Here is a 22,673-nt window from a genome sequence, read left to right on the forward strand (position 1 = left end):
TGACAAGGTCCCCTCACCTCAACTTTCCTGGACCCTTGTAGGCAGTGCCACACCATGGTTAAAAGCAGGGTCTGAATGTCAGTTGCTTTGACATAACTGGCTTTGTTTCTGACGGCGGGGAAGGACCTTGGGTAAATTATTAATCCTGGTTGTTAGACTTCTCATCTGTCAAGGGGGGATTCTTAAGATTGAAGGGAGGATTAAATGAAATAATTCACAGAAGGGGCTTGGCAAAGTGCCTGGCATGATGTGAGTATTCAATAAAGGCCAGCTGTTATCATTGTTCATTACCTAGAATGAGCCCAAGGAAGTAAAGGCTATCAGAACAAAACAACACTGTAAATTCACAAATACTCTTAGTGAATATTCCATACGGCTCCTGTCGCCCTTACAAGTAAGAAACTTACCAGAGAGCCCACTGGATGGTCTAGAATAATAATCACAGCAGCAGTGACACACTCAGATATCAGTTTCTGCACAAGCCAGGAATCCATCAGTCCTTTCCCCAAGAAGCCTCCTTCCCCGTTTGGAACACTTAAATGTATTATGTCTTAGCAGTTGATTACTGACACTATAGGGAATGCGTCTGCAATCCAACCTAAACACCAAGGCTTGTTTTTCTAGTCATTTATTATAAGCATGCTTTTTTCAGGGCTTACTGAGGCTTGAGCAGTAATACGAGAGACTACAAATTAGATAAAATATAGTGCGTAAGGTACACAAAACCAATTGCTTTATAATTCCATTTGCATGAAGCCCGGTGACACCCTATTCACAGCTCTTGAACTGAAAGGGTCAACATATGACGAGCATTTAAGACGGGAAATCGAGTTTCTAAGCAAAAGTGTAGCCACCACCAGAAAAACTGAAAAATGAGAATTGGAAATTGAATGTTTCCTGGGCTTGAAACATTCATGTATAGTGGAACCCCGCTGGCCTCAAACAATCTCTCCCAGCCTTTCAGGATTCATGCATGTTCTGCTTCTCTGGGAAGTTTGTACCCATGCCTCCAGTCTAAACTGGTTTCTGGCTCCTCTCACTGCCCACAGGACAAATAGCACTGGTTCTCAATCCTGGAGGCACATTACAATAATCTAGGGAGGTTTTTAAAAATCCTAATGCCCAGGCCCTCCTCTAAGAAATCTGATTTAGTTGGTCTAGGTAGGATTAGACATTAGCATAGCTTTCCATGTTTTATCAAAATAAAATATTACATACAGAAATTGCTCAATACATTTTCATAATGGAACATGCCCATGTAACCAACACGTAGATTAAGTCACAGAACAGGACTTCTCTGGTGGTCCCGTGGTTAGGAATCTGCCTGCCAATGCAAGGGACACAAGTTTTAATCCCTGATCCAGGAAGATCCCACGTGCTACAGGGCAACTGAGCCTGTGCTCTACAGCTACTGCAGCTGTGAGCCACCACTGCTGAGGCTGTGAGCCTCAGCTACTGAAGCCCACAAGCCATAGGGCCTGTGCTCTGCAATAAGGGAAACCACCATAATAAGCAGCCCATACACTGCAGCTAGAGAGTAACCCCTGCTTGCTGCAGATAGAGAAAGCCTGTACACAGCAATGAAGACCCAGCAGAACCAAAAATAAACAATTTTTTAAAAAAGATACCACCCCAGTTCCCTTCCCAGACTTATGCCTTCCAGGGTAAGCATCTTCCTGAATTCTAATAGCTTAGGATGAATGCTATCTGTCTTTGACATTAATGGAATCATACAGTATAACTCATATTTAAATAGACTTCTGAATTTTGGAGCAGTCCAGATTTGCAACAAAAAAAGAAGTGTGGATAATACAGAATTCCAGTGTACCCCGCATCTACTTTTTTCTATTGTTAGCATCTTCCATTGTGATGGTACCTTTAAGCGTGACACTTGTTTATCTGGTTTCTTTCACTCAACATTACAGTGAAGAGATTTATCCATGTTGTTGCATGTAGTCAATCTTTCCTTCTCATTGCTAAGTGGCACTCCATTATGTGAATGATCCATAATTATTTATCCATACTACTGTTGATGTGCATTTGGATAGTCTCCAGTTTGGAGCTCTTATAAGCAGTGCTGCTATGAACATTCCAGTAGGCATCTGTATTTTTTAAAAGCTCTCCAGGGATTCTAATGTGCAGCCAGAACTGAAAACCACTCATAAATTCTAGGCCAAACAATTCATTCCTCCTTGGGTTGTTGTTTTCATCCCTCAGACTTCTCCTCTGTGACGGGGTGGGGGTGGGGGGTAGAGGGGAGGGGAGTAGGAGCACGGCTTGGTGTTTTTGTGCTCCCCACTGGAGTCAAATACATCTTCAACAAATGCGTGTGTTTGATTCTTCAATTGACGACACTTTCCTATTTCACAACACCCCTTTGCTCCAGGTTAGGATTGCTTCCATGCTTCAGCATTACTCCTGCTGATGCAGCAAGCTGTGCAGCACCCACCTTTGCTTCATCTGGGCTGAAATAAGCCCCCTCTCTCTCTGGTCCTCACAAGCTGGGTGCTAAACATGCATCATTAGGACGCATTTGAAAGAGCAAATCTCAAGTAACAGTTTAAGAGGAGGCAGGATGCTCAGTGAGCCCAGGTCGATTCAGGTGATGATCCATTCATCATTTGCCATGTTTCCTTTGTATAGTGATTGCTTCTCAACTTTCGTCATTTCCTAAAAGGTATTTATCTTTTTATTGATTGTTTGATAGTGGATCTTCATGTAATGAAATTAACACTTTTTGCCCTGCATGTTACACTTATTTTTCAAAGTGCTGTATGCTGTTGAATTCTGTATGTGGTCCTCTTGGTAACCTCATATGGTAGCCTTTTTTCCCCTTCCCTGGTCCTCCCCAGAGCCCAGGCATGCAAAGCAAAGCTGCCGTGTGCCTGCCATCATGAACTTTCCAACCTGTTTTCATTGAGACATCAGACCCGGATTTCTACTTGAAAATGAGGCTGTACCACCACAAGTTCATCTGGATATTAGTTTCCTACTTGTAACAAATTGCCATAAAGTAGATGTCTTAAAGGACTTCCCAGGTGGCTCAGTGGTGAAGAATCCACCTGCCAGTGCAGGAGACACAGGAGACACAGGTTCAGTCCCTGGATTGGAAAGATCCTCTGGAGTGGGAAATGGCAACCCACTCCAATATTCTTGCCTGAATAATCCCTAAGACAGAACAGCCTGGTGGGCTACAGTCCATAGAGTCGCAAAGAATCAAACATGACTGAAGTGACTGAGTATGCACATAGGTGGCTTAAAACAACATAAATTTATTTTCTCACAATTCCGGAGGCTCTGAGGAAGAAATCATCTCATGTATCCACCACCTAGTCTGTTTCCCACTAAGATGGAGAGATGCTTGCAAGGAGAAAGCACATCTTACCCTCCCCATCCTGGTCTTGTGTACAAAGAACACAGTAGGACATCAGTAGATGTTCCTGGTCAGCTCAATGGCCCATACTGAGTGCCGAGAGCCAGCTTGCTCTGCGCTTATAGTTTCTCACTCATCATGGCTCAGCTGGTAAAGAATCCCCCTGTAATTCGGGCAACCTGGGTTCGGTCCCTCAGTTGGGAAGATCTGCTGGAGAAGGGAAAGGCTACCTATTCCAGTATTCTGGCCTGGAGAATTCCATGGGGTCACAAAGAGTCAGACACGACTGAGCATCTTTCACTTTCATCATGTTTTATTTGTGTTGCACTGCTTGAAACTCTTCTACAGCATTTTCTCATAGCATTTGTCTTCATCACTCTCACTCACCTGTACTCACCATAAAGGAACCAGTCAGCCAGGTTCATGGTGCACTGTCCTCACATGTCCTGCTGGGGGGTTGCTGATCACACGAACATGGCTCTGAATGGGTGTGTGTGTACATCTTCAGTCCCTTCAATAGTGCCCAACTCTTTGTGACCCTATGGACTGTAGGTTCCTCTGTCCATGGGATTCTCTGGGCAAGAATACTGGAGTGGGTTGCATGCCCTCCTCCAGGGGATCTTCCTGACCCAGGGATCAAACCCACAACTCCTGCATTGCAGGCAGATTCTTTACTGCTGAGCCATCAGCGAAGACCTCTGAAGGAGTGAGTTAGCTCCAACATTAGAAATTGCACCTTGGCCCTTGTCATTTCTGCTGTGCCAATATTATTGTACAAGCATGTTTTCAGCCTGCTTGGGACATGGTGCACCTACCTATAAACTGACAGTTTTGACCTGCCCAGTCACAGAGATTAACTAAATTCTTAAGTCAGCAATCCAAAAAACATAAACAACCGAGGCAAGATGGAGAAGCCCAAAGTATCTGAGTTCTAACCTCCAAACAGATGGTAATGCAGCCAGCTAGTGTTCAAAGAGTGAGCCAGATATCTGAATTCACTTCTCAAGAAGCCTGACATGTAAGAAGACAATTGGCATTCACATTTCTCTTGTCTCTGGTGAAAGTTGACGGAGGATGATTTGCTTTACGAATATTCCTGTATTCTTGGTGCAGTAGCATTTAGGACTGCTAGTCAGTATGCATGGTACAAACTAAAAATTTTGATCTCCCTCTCCACTTCACCCTCCACATTGTAACCAAGGAGGTCATTCTGAACTCCTGATCTATGGATTCAAATGGCCCAAGGCCATACAGTGTTGTGCCCAGTACAGCCCAAGCTTCTTCTAGAGAAATGTGTCTTTCTGCGCTCCTCACCCGCACTCTACCACCCCCTCCACTGCCCATCTCTCAAACACAGAGGGTGCCACTCTTCCACGCCCTGGCTCATGTTAGTCCCCTACCTTTACCTCCACCTTCCTCTTGTCCTGCTGGAAAATGCAATTATATATCCACTGGGTTTCCCTGGTGGCTCAGACAGTAAAGAATCTGCCTGCAATGTGGGGGAGATATGGGTTCAATCCCTGGGTTGGTAAGATCCCCTGGAGAAAGGAATAGCAACCCACTTCATTGATCTTGCCTGGAGAATTCCAAATCTCCAGCGCACTACATTGCAATGAATCAGAACTAGAAGCCATGGTAAACTGTTATTTTGTTTTTGGTTTTGGTGGGACGATAAGAGCAAGTTTTGCAAAAATATGCCTAGCCTGTGGGCATGGAAGACCTTTGGAGAATTCCAAGAACTTATCTGACATCAGCCTCCTCTCTCCCCACCCCCGCATCCCCCACATTCACTCTGCTTAAACTGAGGGTGCAGCCCAAGCCCACTGGCCATCGAGGTTTGGATGCATATATCACCTTCCATGCCTACTCACCATCAGAGCTTCATCACGAAGCCTGTCATGTGACCTAAACAACCAAATGTCCTAATCAGGTTTCAAGCTCAACTAAAGGCTGTCACTAAAGCTTTACTTAACATAAAACACATTATGAACCAGCAAATTAGAGTTTTAAAAGTTGGATTTAAAAAATTAATTACACAACACACAGTCTGAGCTCTCACTCCATCTCTCATCTTATCTAGACTTGATACCCCTCCGTCCTTGCCTTTACCTGAGCCCCACAATCCAATCTCTCTTATGTTCTCTTCTTCCTTGTATCACCCTTAGTGGGGTGAGCAGCAGAGTTGTGGTAAAGAAAGAACTGGTTATAAGGAAGGAAGTGAGGAGTGCCACGATGCATTGTACATGACTATTCTTTAGTAATTTCTTTAAAGATAGAAGTTTAATTGTTTTTCAGTCAATCAAATCAGACTACTGTCATATTAAATTATCTGAGTCAAGATGTCATGTGATACAAGAAAGGAAACCAGTAATTTTTATGGCCATGGAATGGAGTTGGGGACATCCTTAGTTTTCAAATTACATGATAAACACCTTTTGTAGTTTGTCTTGTGTGCATGCATTACCTTTTTGCCAAAACATTTTTTTAAGGTTCTATGTGCTCTTAACAGACCCAATGCACCAGGGTCCTAGAAAATAGTGCATGCCAACTCTAGGAAGGCATAACCTTAAATATCCAATTAATTCCAGTGTGTTTGTGCCACAGCTTTGTTGGAAATGAAAACCTGAAGGTTTTCTTAGAAATGTTTCTTCTTTTCTAGTATTGGAGGTAGAGTCAAGAATTGGCTGTGAACTTGTAAACAGCAATTGAACATAAGAGATAGGTTCAACATCACTTCTCCTACAGGAAGCCAAAGAATTACACAAATGTGCGTCTGAGAAGCAAAGGAATATTTAGGAATGCAAACTCATGTTTCCTGATTGGTGAATAAATATTACAGTCCTGTAACTCAACATACACAGCCAGCAATCTTCAGTAGAAGAGTTTATTGGCTTATTTATTTTTCAGAAACTAAACCAGCAAAATCTAATATGCTACAAATTTTGTTTCATTTGCTCTCTTCAATCAACTGCAAATGAATTGTTAAGAGTGTTACTCTTTTATAGGTTATCAATAGATTTTTCCATCAAAAAGCTATTTTAATTCATTATTGATGCTTCTCACAAATGCCACCATATAGTCACAACTCTATTGATGGCAGAGGATAAAAGAGAAAACATCTGAGGAAATGTGAGACATGAATTCTGTGAGCACAGCATTGTCTTGTTTTAATGAAAGTGTGTTTGTTGCTCAGTCGTGCCCGACTCTTTGTGACCCTATGGACTGTAGCCTGCCAGGCTCCTCTGCCCATGGAATTCTCCAGTCAAGAATACTGGAGTGGGTAGCTATTCCCTTCTCCAGGGAAATCTTCCCTACCCAGGGATCAAACCCAGGTCTCCTGCATTGCAGGCAGATTCTTTACCATCTGAGCCACCAGAGAAGCCCATTAAATTATCCCTGATGATGCAAGTAAACTCAGCAATGCCTCCATTACCCACCCCCCCTCCCCCAACCAGGACACTGGGAGCACCAGCAGAAATCCCCTATACATACTCCCTTCTGCTCTCTTGAAACCAGACAGTTAGTCTGGCTAAGAATTACATGTTGAGGCTCAAGAGCCAGACTGAAATGCTCCACTAACTCCTAGCTAATCACCTTGGCCAATTGTCTTTAACTTTTCTGCCTGAGTTTCTTCATTTGTTAAAGAGAACAGTTGTGTCTCTCTTATGGGATAGTTATGTGCAGTAAGAAAGATAATGCATGTCAGGAACTTGGCAGCAAGTAAGTACTCAGTAAATATTAGCTCTTATAAGTATATTGAGATTATAGTAACAACAACCAGACTTGGTACTATCATGTCTGGAGACTTTCCTATCCAGGTGCTTTCCTTTTCACCTTGGCCTCACTGATGATCCGATCAGTGCACGGAGAATGCATTTCTGTTGATCACTGCCCCCCACGTTTCACAGGATCAATTCTACCTTGGGTGTTTCCCATGTTTGGTATCCAGAAATTTATAACTGAACAACCTGGAAATGTGAACTCTTTTCTATCCTTTCCTCTACTCTGCTTTGATAACTGCTCTTAAGCACAGGCAGAATATCAAGGACCAGTGGAAGATAAGGGAGGCCACAAAACCCTCCCTCATCCCCAGCCATCCCTCATCTCTGGACAATGCTTGAACTTACATCATTGGCTCAGTGAAATCTTCAATTAAGAGGAATGACAGAAAGATATATGGAATCTAGAAAGATGGTCCTAATGAACCTATTTGCAGGGCAGGAATAGAGATACAGACATAGAGCACGGACTTGTGGACCCAGTAGGAGAAGGATAGGGTGGGGCAAATTGACAGAGTAGCATTGAAATATATACATTACCTTGTGTAAAATAGATAGCTAGTGGGAAGTTGCTATATAGCTTAGGAAGATCAGCCGGGTGCTCTGTGATGACCTAGGGGGGTGCGATGGCGGGTGGGGTGGGAGAGAGCCTCAGCAAGGAGGGGATATATGTATATTTAAAGCTGATTCACATTATTGTATGGCAGAAGCCAATACAACACTGTAAAACAATTATCCTCTAATTAAAAATTTTTTAAAAACAGAAAGTTGAGTTAAATTCTCCTAAAAGGAAATGAAACATGATTTTTACCTTCTTCCAATCCACTCCAAACTTAGGCTTTAGATATGGTAGGAAAGCGTGGCGCATGATGGATTGTGTAGCCTGTAACTTACCTTAAGAACCAGATCCTCAGGCTTTAGTTGCAATACTTCACCAAAAAATAGACATATGAGTTACTCTTCCCCTTCTGCATACACAAATCCTATACATCATTCAAGACTAAAATACTTCATCCAGGTATAAACGCTCCCTTCTCTAAGTGTGCATAATGCCTTGTAACTCGATTCTGGCCCTTGTTAATTCCTGCCTTATTTTATGTTATTCGTGTATTATAGGTCCTGGTGACTATGCTCTAACTTTCCCGCTGAGCTCTCAGAGACCTGAGGTCAGTGCTGCTGCCTCTATTTCTCATCTGCAGCTTGTCATCCATGTTCATTTTCATGTTGTGTCATCCTTATTGCTCCAGTCTGCATCGACAGCCCCATTTGACGCATGAGCAACGATGATTAGAGATCCAAACATACAGTGACTTTATATCATCACAGCCTCTGAAACCATGACACAAACCAAGAAATAATCAATAGCATAGTTTTTAATAGCGCAACTAAAAATGGATTACCTGCTCCTAAGCATAGAGAAACGATTACAGCTGGAGCTGCTACAGAAGGGAGGGCTGATGTTCAATAACGTGAAATAGGAAATCTCATGCAGTTATGAAAATGGGTTATCTATTCTTAGCTCCAACCTGGAAGTGACTTTTTCACACAAAGGAGTGCAAACCTTATTACTAACCACAGCCCTTAAATATTCAGCTTCTGGCCCCCAAACTATGAATCCTCACAAAGGGAATGCAGTGGTCTGGTCCATCTCTTCTTAGAGCCAAAAAACCCTCAGAAATCTCTATGAACCATAGGCAACATGTTGGAGGGATATCGAAGGGAAACCAAGGCCTTTTAAAAAAGTACATCTGATGGACTCAGAGCCAGTGACACCAGAGCCAGAAACAGCATGTTCTTCTCATCAGCTTAAGTGTACCTCAAAGTGCATGTCATTCAGAGCCAGAGAAGCAGTGTCTCTCAGACTTCTTTCCAGCCTCTTTCCCCATAGTGGCTTCCCAGGTGTCACAGAGGTAAAGAATCCTCCTACCATCACAGGGGACACAGAGACATAGATTTGATCCCTTGGTTGGGAAGATCCCCCGGTGGTGGAAATGACAACCTGCTCTAGTATTCTTGCCTGGAAAATTCCATGGACAGAGGAGCCTGCCGGGCTGTGGTCTATGAGGTTGCAAAGAGCTGGACATAACTGAGCACACACACAATGTGGTAAATCTCCTATGGTACCTCAGAAAGCTTGCCCTCCTAGAGCTCTGCTAGGAGCAGGGCATGGGTCCCAACTACTCTCCAGACTGGCCATTCTCCAGATCTTCTTAATATCTGGATTTTCCTGCTCCACCTTGTGCTTAAAGACGCTCCCTCTGCATCTGTCTTCCCCAGAACACCCAACGCCATCACTGTGAAAAGCTCAAGATCTTCAAACGTGTTAGAAGAGCTCTTGTCCTCTGACATTTCTTCTCTCTTCCCTGCAGAAGTTTCCAAGGTAAAGAAATAAGAACAACCTTGCTTCCCACCTGAAACAGGGAAGGAGAAAAAAATGGAAAAACTCACACCAATTGATAGGTCATTCCTTCATTCTGCCATAAATAAAGACTATAATAAAGACAAGAGCAAGATGTAGATACCCCAGGGCAGATGGGAGCTTTTCAGATAAGAGCAACATGAAACAGGCAGAAAAGAAACCAGTTTGGACCAAAACTAGTCTAGTAAAAAGTTATCTTCAAGTTCCTTAGGGAGGAAGGAGAGAAGAAAAGGGCAAAACCTGCTGTGTATCTTTCCTTTACAGCTTGAAGTCTATCTGTAAGAACAATGAATGGTGTTTTAGTTCATTCTTCACAATAGATTAACCATCTTCATAAAACCCAAGGTACAGAATCCTTTCTAAAAGTGTTAGAAGCAGATTCTAGATGTGGGTGACGCCCACTTGAACACCCGCGTCCAAATTAAGTGGACAAACCAAGTATGAAACACCCCCTAAGAGGACTGGCTCAACCCCAGATTAGTTCCATCTCTATGTGCAGAATATGAAAAATCAGAGTTTTTGAAGGGGGATCCCCGTGTCCGGTGAGACATTTGCACAGCATAGATGATCTGAAAAATAGCAGATGCTTTTATCCAATTTATTACGCCATTCAGTCACTAAGGAAATGGAAATTCTGGAAGGCAGCCAGCCATGCTTAACCTAAAGATTTGTGCTTTCCAAAATGGAGTAGTGATAAACCTAGCCTATCTTTCCCATCACAGACACAACCTACAAAAGACAGAAGTTTTCCAGCCATTATATATTATCCCCAAACTTCTTCATTTTCCCCAATCATTTGGCAAACAGTTGCAGAAGAAACAATCAAAATATCTTAAATAGGTGTAGTAAACAGGTAAATTAAAGAAGGAAATGGCAACCCACTCCTGTATACTTGCCTAGAAAATCCCATGGACAGAGAAGCCTGGCAGGCCATAGTCCATGGGTTGCAAAAGAGTTAGACACGACTTAGCAACTAAACAACAACAACAAACAGGGAAATAATCAGTCTGCACTCACATGGGGAAATGATGTATAACTCTTTAATTACACAAGTAATCAAGTGATGCTTGTTTATTGATAAACCAAAATCCTAGAAATTATATGGATAAGACAATAGTAGAAATTAAAAATTGCCTACTATCCTACCACCCAGTAATAACTGCTATTAACATCTTGGTATAAATTTTTCCAGATTTTTTTCATACGTACACATAAGTAGACTAATTTTTGTAAAAGGAAATAAACCTAATCTTGTAAAAATATCTAACTCTTACAGAATTAGGGTCATTATACATGCCATTCTGTAACCTGTTTTTTCATTTAGGAATATACTTTCATATAAAATTTTCATATTTCAAAATTTTCTACTTAATCATTTTATTATTGACAGAATACTCCACTGTACCATAATTATTTTATTAGAAAATGTATGTTATCTCCAGTTTTTTGACATTATAAACAATCCTACAATGAACGAATATAGTCTAGATGCATTTCTGGCCAGTCCCTTTGAACAAATTCTTTAAAAAGGAATTTGAGGTCAATGCTGTTCATATTTCAAATGCTGTTTTGACGTACATTGCCAAACTGCCCTTCAGAAGAACTGTTCCAATGTATACTCCCACCTGCATGGTGTGAGTGAGTGTCCAACGCATTAATCTTAATTCTTCACAGTAAACACACTGACAGACCCAACTTCTTGGGTCTATAAGAACACGAAGCCCTAACAACACACTGTCCATCATTTGCAAACAAGCACACCTAAGAAACAAAATAGTTATGTTGATAATATATATGTGTTCAAGCAAGACAAAAATCTGCAGGAGATTCTCATTTGGCAGTAACTCTTAAATCATGCTCTATTTTTAAATATGTAGTTTAATCTATTCACCATGTGGCTCTCAGGTTCTTTATCAGCCAGATGTTTTCTAAGACATCCTCCTGTTCCAAAATCTATGGTTCCATTCCACAGAGGGAGAGAAAAAGGCCCCGGGCCCCTGGCTGGGAACCAAAGGCACCTTGTGTGGCACGGCTTCCCCAATTCCCTACAGGAGCAGCTCCCTCCTGCCTGTGTGCTATTTCCTGAGGAAGCCAGGCTACTTCCGGATTCCATGTCTTTGGACATAGAATTCCTCTACCTTGGAATATTACCCTTCTTTTCTTTCTCTCATGGCAAATTCTTCTTTTCCTTCAAGGCCCACCCCCAATAACACCATCTCTTTGAAGCTCTTTTGGAATCCCTCCAGTTACCATTTGTATTTCACCATCACCCTGTTTTGCCTACTTTACACCACTTATAACCCTGAGAGCAATGATCTTCTTAATGTCTGTCTCTCCCATGAGACCATGTACTCTCTGTATTTCTTGGGTTAAGAACTGTGATGTGAAATATCATACTATCAAATTAAAATTAAATTAATATCTTTTATTTAAAAAGAACTGTGATGTGCATATTCAAAGTGCTTTTCTTTAAAAAAAAAGTTTCTTTTTTTTTTTAATATGGACTACTTTTTAAAGTCTTTTATTGAATTTGTTACAGTATTGCTTCTGTTTTATGTTTTGTTTTTTTGGCTGCAAGGCATGTGGGATCTTAACTCCCAGACCAGTGATCAAACCTGCACCCCCTGCACTGGAAGGTGAAGCCTTAACTACTGGACCACTAGGTATGTCCCCTAAAGGTACTTTTTATAAGCACTTGATAATAAGCTGCAAATGAGCTCACAGGTTACAGTTCTTCTAAATCAGTCTCTGACACCTCCCAAAATTCAGCGATCTGCTCAAATCTGTGTCAAGTAGAAGACTACTACTTTGTACCTCAAGGCGCCAGGGTTTCTTCTGGGAATTATCCCAGACCCAGTCTGCTCTCAATAGCATGCTCTTCCTTCCTTCTTAAGAACAAGAACCTACTACTAATGCTCATTCCTGGAGTGAGAAAGAGAGGGATTAAACCCAGCCCATACACACAACACCATGGGACCAGCCAGGGACTATCTGCCATCTACAGGGAGGGCTCCAGGGAGAGAGGGAAGATTGCAGCAATTCTAGTTGAGCAAAGTGGTCTGCTGAGTGTAAGAGGGACATAGTCTTTGTACATTGTTCCAGAAGCTACTATAGCAGGACAGAGAAAACAAATGAGAGGAGGCTAAACAGGGAAACAGAAACGTGTTTCTACTATCAACTTTATCTTACAGGACTCAGGCAAGGGCCCAATGTGAATTTCCCTCAAGCTGTGTGAACATTCTGTGGGTGCACATTCTCCAGGTAACACTTTAGAAGTGCTAACTCAGCACACATGATTCTCAAGACACTCCCCTTCAGCTGATTTTCACACAGCAAAACAGATACCTTGTTGTTTTTCAAACTGACTTTAAGCAAATACCTGTTTCTCTTTTCACTATGAAACTGGAGCCTCTCCAAATGGCCATGGTCAGAGCAGGGGGCCACTGAGGCTCAGGGAGCAGCAAAGCCTGATGTGGGGAGCTGGAATTCCAGAGGTGGTCAAGAAGATGCTTTGAAGAAGGAAATTGCAGCTCACTCCAGTATTCTTGCCTGGGAAATCCCATGGACAGAGGCGCCTGGTGGGCTATAGTCCCTGGGGTCGCAAGAGTCAGACATGACTTAGTGACTTAAACAACAGCAATGCGCATCGTGTGTGGTAACTAGTAGTTCTAATAATTCTAATAATACACATTCCATCCCTAGAGTCATTTTTTCAATTCAATAGTAGAACTATGACTTGGTATAGTCCTATTTTATGTTTAATGAATAACTCAGCTTCTCCCATAAAAGGATTTTAGGTAGTTTACAAAAATATGTAAAACTAGCTATACCAACATAACTTATATTGTTCTCAAATATTTTTACAATTGTTAATAAATTTTTAATGCATTTTATTTGCTTATTCATGTATTTCACAGCAAACACTTTGAACAATCTCATTCAACAATCTCACTCTTCTTATGCACAATACTTACTGAGACTAGTGATCAAACCTGAGAGGACGTTCAGTTACCCTCAGTCAATGCACGCAGTGGCCTGGTTTCCGCCCCACTGTGAGAGCACCCATGCCGAGTTGTGCTCATTCTCTGTCCTGCTAACTTCGCACTTCCATCTGAGGAAAGCAGCTCTTATAAAATTACAGTAGGCATCAACGAGTGTTCTGGAATAGTTTCCCACAGTGACAGTATTTAGTGTACGTAATGTATTTAATGACTGTCCACTATGGTGTACTGCAAAGCTCATAGCTATAACACGCTTCCTCTTTTTTTGCCTTTCATTTTCTTTATAGCATGTAGATCTCTACATTGAGTGTTCCCTTGTGGTTAGTCCTGTAGAGTTTCACTCATCTTCTCATTCCCATTCATTCTTATCATCCCTCGGAGTCTCTGTCCATATTTGTCATCTTGATCTCCACTTTACTACCATATTTGCATTTTTTATGAGGCTCCCAGAGTCTTTAGACATGATTTAGCTCATCTTACATTTCTTAAATTATTTGATTAAGCAAATATATTTCAAAAATTCATAAAGTGCCTTAATTAAGTTAATAAAGGCTCAGATAGGAACTGGAGCCTCTCCAAATGGCCATGGTCAGAGCAGGGGGCCGCTGAGCCTCAGGGAGCAGCAAAGCCTGATGTGGGGAGCTGGAATTCCAGAGGTTTTAATTGATAAATTAAATTTAATTGATAAATCTTCAGAAATATGTTTTCTTTTTATAAACAATTTTGTACCTGGTATTGTCTAAGATAGATGACACTTTGAATATTATATATTATAGAAATTCTCAACACTAATTAACTCAATAAATCCTCAGAAACATGTACTATTTATAAATGGACCTAATCTTAATCTTCACTATTAAGGTTTATAACAGGCTTGCTTTCCCCAGGATCACCAGGAATTTGCACCAATTGAAGTGGTCAGGAGAAAATTTCACCCAGCTGAACCTTGGGGAGACATATTTTAATATTAAATATTCAAGAAAGATTCTAGAATAGAAAAAGAAACATGAGAAGAAATCACCAAGATGAGGAAATCAGGAAAAGATAATCAGATAAAGCAAAGGATAAAATAATTCATAAGAAATGGATATCATATTTTTCTGCATAATTGCTGAAGCTGAGCCTCAGCCTCCACCACAAATCTGGCTGTAATAGACAAAGCAAAGAGGAAAACACATTCACTTATGAGACTCACAAATTGTCAGTTCACTCAGGAGAGTCACAGGTCTTCCTAGCAATGAAATCCTAGAAAAGTTTCCCTTGTGGGTCCTAATGGAAGGAATATTGTGTAAGGGAGTAAATTACTTCCTCAGCAACCCCCTACACTAAATACCACAGAGAATTACAAAGAGTGCTTCTCACAGCATCCACAGCAGCAGTAAATGTTATTACCCACAAGGCCGCCCATAAGAAGTGGTCCACAAGGAGTGAAGACAGTGGTGTCCCAGGACGCAGCTCTCAATTCAGGAATAACTTTCAGAATTTTTAAAAGAATAGACTTATTTGTTCATTCTGTAAATGTTTATTGAGTATTTTATGGGTCAGGTACCATTCTGGGCATTAGGGAGGAAGCAGTGACAAATGTGATCCTGTCCTAAATAACACATTGTTGGAAAGATAGGCTAACAATTACAAAACGCCAAGATGTGTGCAAGATGAGAGGACACCCAACTGGACTTTCAGTTCCTTGAATTTCTCATCTCCACTTGCTTGTCTAGTCTTATTATCACACACTAACTGGTTATTACTGCAATCAGCGCCATTTCCAAATCTGCAAATCTCCAAATATAAGATGAATTAAACATGATTTTTTAAATGTTCTTTATGATTAAAAAGAAATCCATCAGCTAAGAATTTACATAGCCTCCTCCCCACTTAATCTCCCCACCAACCTTGAACTCACACCCCTCCATCCTCAACTCCAGTTCATGCTCATGATTTTTTCACCTCACCAATATCCGTAAACCATCAGCCATGTTCTCATTACCCTCCAATCAGTTCCCTCTTTCAATTTTCTTTCTAATTCATTTAGATCACATAATCCATAATTTATAATCACTTCTTTGAAAATTTCCTCTCCTCCTTTACACCTCTCTTGTCTATCAACACTTGCTTGGAATAAAACACACCTAGTGGAGTCCAGTTTCCCCACACCTGCATTTTAAAAATAGAATATTACTGGAGGATGAATGCATACACACAGAATAGAGGTAACCAGTTTTGCTTTAAATTCATGATCAAAAACCTGAAGAAAACACTCAACACTGCTCTTACATTTACCTAGTAAATTAGCTTTTCCAATATCAAGATGATTATTTCATATCTTCTACAGTTTCTCTTTTCAAACCTTCCTCAAAAATGAATTAAACATGATTTTTAAAATGTTATTTATGATTTAAAAACAGAAACCATCAGAAAAGAATGTTTATATCCTCTTCCCCACCTAATCTGTGACTCTATATCCATCTTCTATATCCATCTTCTCCATTCCTTCTGTTTCATGGGAAGAAGCAGAGTTTCTCCAGCAAAAGTCCACCTACCCTCTGGAGCTCTGAAACCCTGACCCCCAGAACTTTCTCAGGGATTCCCTTCTCTCTTCAGCATTTGCAAGTCATGCTTGTTTTTGGATCATCCAAATCAATGCAAAAACCTGCTATAGAATATCCCATGACATTCAAACAAAACCCCAAATCCCTCACCCAATATTCTCCTCCAGTTGCTCAATTTCCCTTTCACATACATGAAACAATCAAAAACCCTCTACTTTTTTCCTCTTCCTCGTTTATTCTAACTTAACTTCTACCACTGGACTCCACTGAAACTTCTCTCTTGAAAATCACCCATGATCTCTGTGCTGCCAAATATTATGGACTGTTACGTATTTCACCCTAACCCTAACCAGTCCTGAGTGCCAGCTTCCCATCTTCTGCTCTGGCACTATCACATTCCTTTGGTTTTCCTCCTGCCTCAGTGACCCTCTTTCTGAGATTCACTGGTGGCTCCTTCTCCTCTACCTGGCTGCACCTCTGAGCTGTGGGCATATGTGCTAAGTCGCTTCAGTTGTATCATATTCTTTTTGACACTATGGACTGTACAGCCCGGCTCCTCTGTCCAGTGGGATTCTCCAGGCAGGAATACTGGAGTGAGCTGCCATTTCTTTCTCCAGGGGATCTTCCCTACCCAGGGATTGAACCCACATCTCTTATGTCTCCTGCATTGGCAGGTGGGTTCTTTACCACCAGCACCACCTAGGAAGCGTGTACTATCTTCTACTGCCTCCCTGACACAGGTATTGGAAGGACAGCGGGAGTGGGGATTGAGATGACATCCTTGTCAGGAGGCTCCCATAGAAATCTAGGCAACAGACAATGGTAGCATGGATACGGAGAAGAGTTTAGTCAAGGCTATGGTTTTTCCTGTGGTCATGTATGGATGTGAGAGCTGGACTGTGAAGAAGGCTGAGCGCTGAAGAATTGATGCTTTTGAACTGTGGTGTTGGAGAAGACTCTTGAGAGTCCCTTGGACTGCAAGGAGATCCAACCAATCCATTCTGAAGGAGATCAACCCTGGGATTTCTTTGGAAGGAATGATGCTAAACCTGAAACTCCAGTACTTTGGCCACCTCATGTGAAGAGTTGGCTCATTGGAAAAGACTCTGATGCTGGGAGGGATTGGGGGCAGGAGGAGAAAGGGACGACCGAGGATGAGATGGCTGGATGGCATCACGGACTCAATGGACATGAGTCTGAGCGAACTCCAGGAGATGGTGATGAACAGGGAGGCCTGGCATGCTGCGATTCATGGGGTCGCAAAGAGTCAGACACAACTGAGCGACTGAACTGAACTGTGGACCCAAGAGATGTTCAGTAAAAAAAGTTATTTGGACTCGGTGATTGATAGAGACGGTAGAGGAGGGGAGAGGTAGGAATCATGGATGACAACCAGGCAGTATCTTTCACTGAGATTCAGTTGGAAGGAAAATGGGCTGCATGCAGCACATGCTTTAGAAAATTTCCAGAAACCTGCCCAAGGAATCAGTGGCATTCATTGCTTCAAGAAAACGATAGACACACTAAAGAACAAAGGAGTTATTCCTTAACTGTGAGCTTCAAATTCAATCTGTATTTCCATCTATAGGCAACAATTTTGAAAGCCAAGGTTTGTTGAAGGAAAAGAGCATTTTCTCAGATCTAAAACTCACTGTTCAAATATCAAGGGTAAAGTTTGGAGTTCTGAGCATAAACTAAGCTACAAAGTAGGCTAGGGCCTGTCACAGGTAGGGTTCTTTGAGACTGTCATTTAGATGGAGCTGGGGTGAGAGGAAAGGGAGGAAGCAGGATTTGGAAGTTAAAGAAGCTGAACTTCAAGGCAGGTCCAATGAAGCCCTGGTCCAATCAGTGGGGAGCTCTGAAACCACACTGCCCATCAGAGTTGTCTTCATGGCACTGAAATGACTGGCCTTATACGTCTCTGCCTTACCTAGATGTGGGCTGCCCTGAGGATGGTGTGGTTTTATGTAAAGAGGCTCTTCAGCTCAGGCAGTCCATGACAGGGCTAAACTGGAGGCCATCTGCTGACAGCAACCCCCATGCTGGGACAGCAAGTCCTTCAAGGGGTATCTGTGAGGTACATATCCATGTCTCCTTCAGAGAACTTTCAGTTTGGGGAAGAAGAGGGAAAAGAGGAAGAGAAAGCAAGCAGTGAAATATGCGTGTCCTTAGGGTCTAGAAAAAAGTAGTGTAGCTCTAGTTCTTTGGGAATATCCAGCCAAAGATGCAGCAGGCTAAGAAGACTCGCAGCCTGGAAAGCAAGGAACCTTTTCACAGAGACTTGTGCCAACCATGCCTACAGATCGATTCACAAAGAGTGGCCACGGTCATAGTACCAACAACAGCCCTGGCCTTCATAGGCATGGAGTACAAGCTACTCGTATTACTGTGGTTAGCCCTCTTGGTCAACTCCCCTGCTTCCCCTCTAGCTCCATACTCCCAACAACAATAGCAGCAGAGCTATGACCACCTCCAACTCTACTTGCTAAGGAAGGACTTCAAACACACGACATGATGTGTGTAACCTATCCCAGTATGGAAAGAATTATAAAGTGCTTACTGGCTTCCCTTCTTCAAAACCAGGGTAATACATTCAGTCCTCATGAACACCAGGGCTCTTGAGTTCCTAGCCTAGGAAAGAAACTCTAAGCCCAGCAAAATTTGAAGAATCCCTGATGCCTTCATCCCTATTATTTAGAGTGAAGGAGGCATCAATCTCTTCATGTGGGGATGACAGCCTTCACAGAGCAGACTAAGGAGAAATGATGATGCTAACTCAGACCCTGAGGGGGTTTATTATATTAAAGTGAAGAAAATAAATCTCCCCACTCCAGCACGTATGAGTCAGGGCCCCCTACCCTCCACTTTTCACACTTGCCACCCGCTCAGAACGCCTCAGTGAAATAGAGCTGGAGGAGAAAGTGAAAAAAAAAATAGGCTGGATCAAGCCTTTTTACAGATCACTCATTAAACCACCAAGTTCTGAAACATTTTATATTTAAACCTGGTGAAGGAAGACAGAGTAAGGCTAGCACAAATGAAGAAAGTGTAACAAGTACCAAAATACAGGCTAAAAAGCAAACATTTTTTTATAAATATAGCTAATGAAAATCCTTTATCTATTCATTTTCCCCCAACTCATGGCCTGCTCAATGCATTCAATTTCACTGAGAACTAAACACTCTGCCAAGTTCTAGTGACATAAAATGTGCTCTCATGGAGTTATATTCCAGAGGAGAAGGGGATGAATATTCATGCTCTAGGTTTGTAATCTCACAGCCTAAAAAGCATGTGGTATTACCCCCATTTATTGAGTTTCAGAAAGAATGAAGGAGGCAGCTGTAACCCAGGTTTAGCTAATTTTAAAATTATATTCACTCTAAAGTGTTTTTTTATTTTAAACAATATTTGATCTGTAAAACAGGATCAGCATATTCAGAGAATTGGAATATACCCTCCAGGGGGAAAAAAATACAAATTTTGAGAAGACTGTGAGGCCCTTCTAGGAACTGAAAATGTTTTAAACACTTTTCACTGAGTAGGACCCATACAGCAGTGAATGAGACCAATCTGAACTGGGTTAGAAATTGGAAATGCTCAGTCATACTCACAGCCGGTGCATGATCCCGACTTTTGCTGATAAACTCACAAAGGATGAGGGTGTGAGAAAGTTGGCATGTAAAAAAGGGAATATGTGAACCACACTGAGCAGATTGTTGCTCACTCACGGCCATGTCTATGGTCCCAGCTAGCAACTTCTTTGTTGATTAGAGACAAAAAAATGAAGGCGCTTGGTAGACTGAGCTGAAAGCTCCTTGTCATGAGGATTCCTAGGCTACTTCCTAGGAAAGCAGCCTGAGGGAAAGCCAGTCATGGGGCAGCAGCAGCTGAGATTCAGAGGGCTCTCTATGAGGATGCACCTGCAGTCAATGCTTGCTGAATCTCCACCCTTGCAGATTGTTCTTAACATGGTGACCATCAATCACTCATCTTGTTAAGAGGCCCCCATCTGGCTTGACTCTGTGTTTAAATAGCGAAAAAACAATGGCAAAGCATGTGCCCTCTTTTTGTATATTAGTTGTATAGGTATATTATATATTATAACAGAAAGTTAAAGAATAAAAAGGTGATAATGACAAGCTGAAGTCAGAGCACAGGACCAGTGTTAGCCGTCTGTTTCTTTTCCCTTCCTCTTTCTTCACAGTAGTTGGGATGCCTACAAAAGCCTCCACTTCAGGGTTGGGTGCAGATAATTAAAGACAACATTACTAGCTCTCTTTCTCATGAAGAAAAGTCAAAATCTCTTATCAAATGACCGATATCACAGGGTTCCTCATTGTAGATATCCTGTATTTCCTCCAAAAGGAAGTTGGAAAGCCCAACATGGTGTTTGAAGTAGCAGCAGGTGGAGCTGGAGAGCTGATTGACAGATGCTTGGGGAACTGGATGGCACGAAGGGTCAACTTACAGAAGATACTGTGGATTCTTATCCTGTGGGTGTTGTGAAGGAAAAGTCTTTGGGGAATTCCCTATTTTATTTCATTCACTCATCCATTCAACAATATTTAATAAATGTCTACCACATGCCCAGCACTGTGTTGAACACTGGAAATGCTGGAGGAAACTAGATAGGCATGGTTTTGCCCTCATGAAACTTACACTCTAAAGAGTTGGCTCAACTTAGCAGGTGAGGACATTCTTGGACTTTGACATTAAATAGACCTTTGCCTGCATCCTGGCTCTGACACTTAGTTGGGAACTATATAACCTTAGATCTTAGGCAATTGACTCAATCTACCATCTATAAAGCAAGGGTAGAAATATCCATCCCAGTAGTTCTCAACACCCCTAGAATCACCTGGGAAATTTTAACAAAATATCCATGCCTAAGCCACCCCTTAGATTTTGATTCAATTGGTCTGAGTAAGTGCCAAGTCATCAGCAATTTTAAAAGCCACAGATACTTCTACTGAGCAACAAGTAAAAACTACTCCTCTGCCCTTTAGGGTTAGAGGGAGAATTACACTGAATAATACACATGAATATGCCTCATGCTTAGTAAACATAACTTTACTATCACCTTTGATTCCAAACATAGCAGGTGCTAACTCAGCAGAGGTCCAGGTGTCTGTGAGAAGACTGTGAAACTGAAGCTGGTCAGTGAGCAAGGAAGAGCTGAAAGTAATTCTGACAGTTTTATTCCTCAGAAGAAAAAAATGACTACTAGTCATCGACTCAATGACTACCTCTGCACTGATTTTACCAGGGTAGCTTAGTTGGTTGTTTCAATAGACTGCTTGTTCTGGGCTTCTTTATTTTTTTATTTATTTTAATTTTCACTGTGAGTACAGGACACAGTTCAAACTTTAATAATCCCATCAACATGAAAGAACTCAAGGAATATAGTTCCCATGAGCCCTTCCAAAGAATCTACTAGAATATAAGATTTGAGCATCAGAGTATCTAGAGAAATATCAACCTAAGAATGGTGGCAAGGGTTGAAAATGTATTTGTTTGTAGTACCAAGATTAGACGAGGGTTAAAGGGAAAAAGAATATATTTAATGACTTTATGCTCAGGCAATGAATATAGACTATAGATCATAGCATAGAAAGAGAATGGAAAGGGCATATACTCCATTTTAAAACTCTTCTCAGTAACTATATATGTGGTGGTAATATCAATATCACTATTTTGAGGTTCATAAATAGGATCAGCAAATGAGTAATTATGAAGCACTGGATTTTCTACTGCCCCTCCCCCTTAGTACATGAGAACCTTGAATGAGAACTATCGGTATGAACTCATGAGGCAATGTATTAAGAGGTGTGTGTGCGTATGTGTGTGTGAGAGAGAGAGAGAAAGGATGAACATCCCTGGCAACCCAGATTCTTAGATCGTGGTCTTGATGTACTTAACATTTGAAAAAACAGAGAGACATTTGGGACAATGGCTGGTTTGAGGTAAAAGACAAGCCTAGCACATCTTTATTTTTTTTTTAAACATTAGGCAGTAAGAAAGCTATCAGAAACTATTAAGGCTCTCAGAAGTCATACTGAAGAGGCTCCTTCTGCCTAAAGATGAGACAATTTGAACTTCAGAAATGATAACTATAATTGGAACCCATCAAAATATTTAAGTACATTAATTCATAATAATTGTTTAAATAGTTGGTTATTTGGGAGGAAAACAGAGAGCCAGTCATCCTGAGAAGTGATAAATACAGAAGAGTCAAGCACATATATTGTCTTTTCTATATACCCCTGGGAACCTACCCAGTGGATGATAGAAATTATCTCACTGTAAAACATTCCAAGTAATAAATGAAGAAGAAATTATAGAAGTAGAATGTCTTTCTTTTGCAAGTGAATGGATTGCAAAAGAATGAACGGATTTAGGTAATGAGCATGAAGGGCTGTGATTAATAACATTACCACAAGAGAGAAGCAGACGTTGTGTGCTTTATAAGGAAAGACCTCACCACCACCTTAGTGATGCCAAAGCGTAGCCCAGTAGCAGAGCAGATTCTGAGCAAACAGTTAGTCTTGCCAA

General features: G+C 41.5%; 1 protein-coding gene across 1 annotated transcript in view; it reads left to right on the forward strand.

Annotated features, from left to right (window-relative positions):
- The first annotated feature begins 3,847 nt into the window (after nucleotides 1-3,847).
- The window catches only part of SLC24A5 (solute carrier family 24 member 5), a 43,000-nt gene continuing 24,174 nt past the window's right edge, over nucleotides 3,848-22,673 (forward strand). Inside the window, exons 1-2 of the mRNA XM_040227600.1 lie at nucleotides 3,848-3,861; nucleotides 9,430-9,532. Of these exons, the coding sequence (XP_040083534.1) occupies nucleotides 3,848-3,861; nucleotides 9,430-9,532 (117 nt within the window). The remainder of the gene's footprint in view (nucleotides 3,862-9,429; nucleotides 9,533-22,673) is intronic.

This window comes from Oryx dammah, unplaced genomic scaffold, assembly GCF_014754425.2.
Source record: "Oryx dammah isolate SB20612 unplaced genomic scaffold, SCBI_Odam_1.1 HiC_scaffold_26, whole genome shotgun sequence".
In the NCBI taxonomy this organism is placed as follows: Eukaryota; Metazoa; Chordata; class Mammalia; order Artiodactyla; family Bovidae; genus Oryx; species Oryx dammah.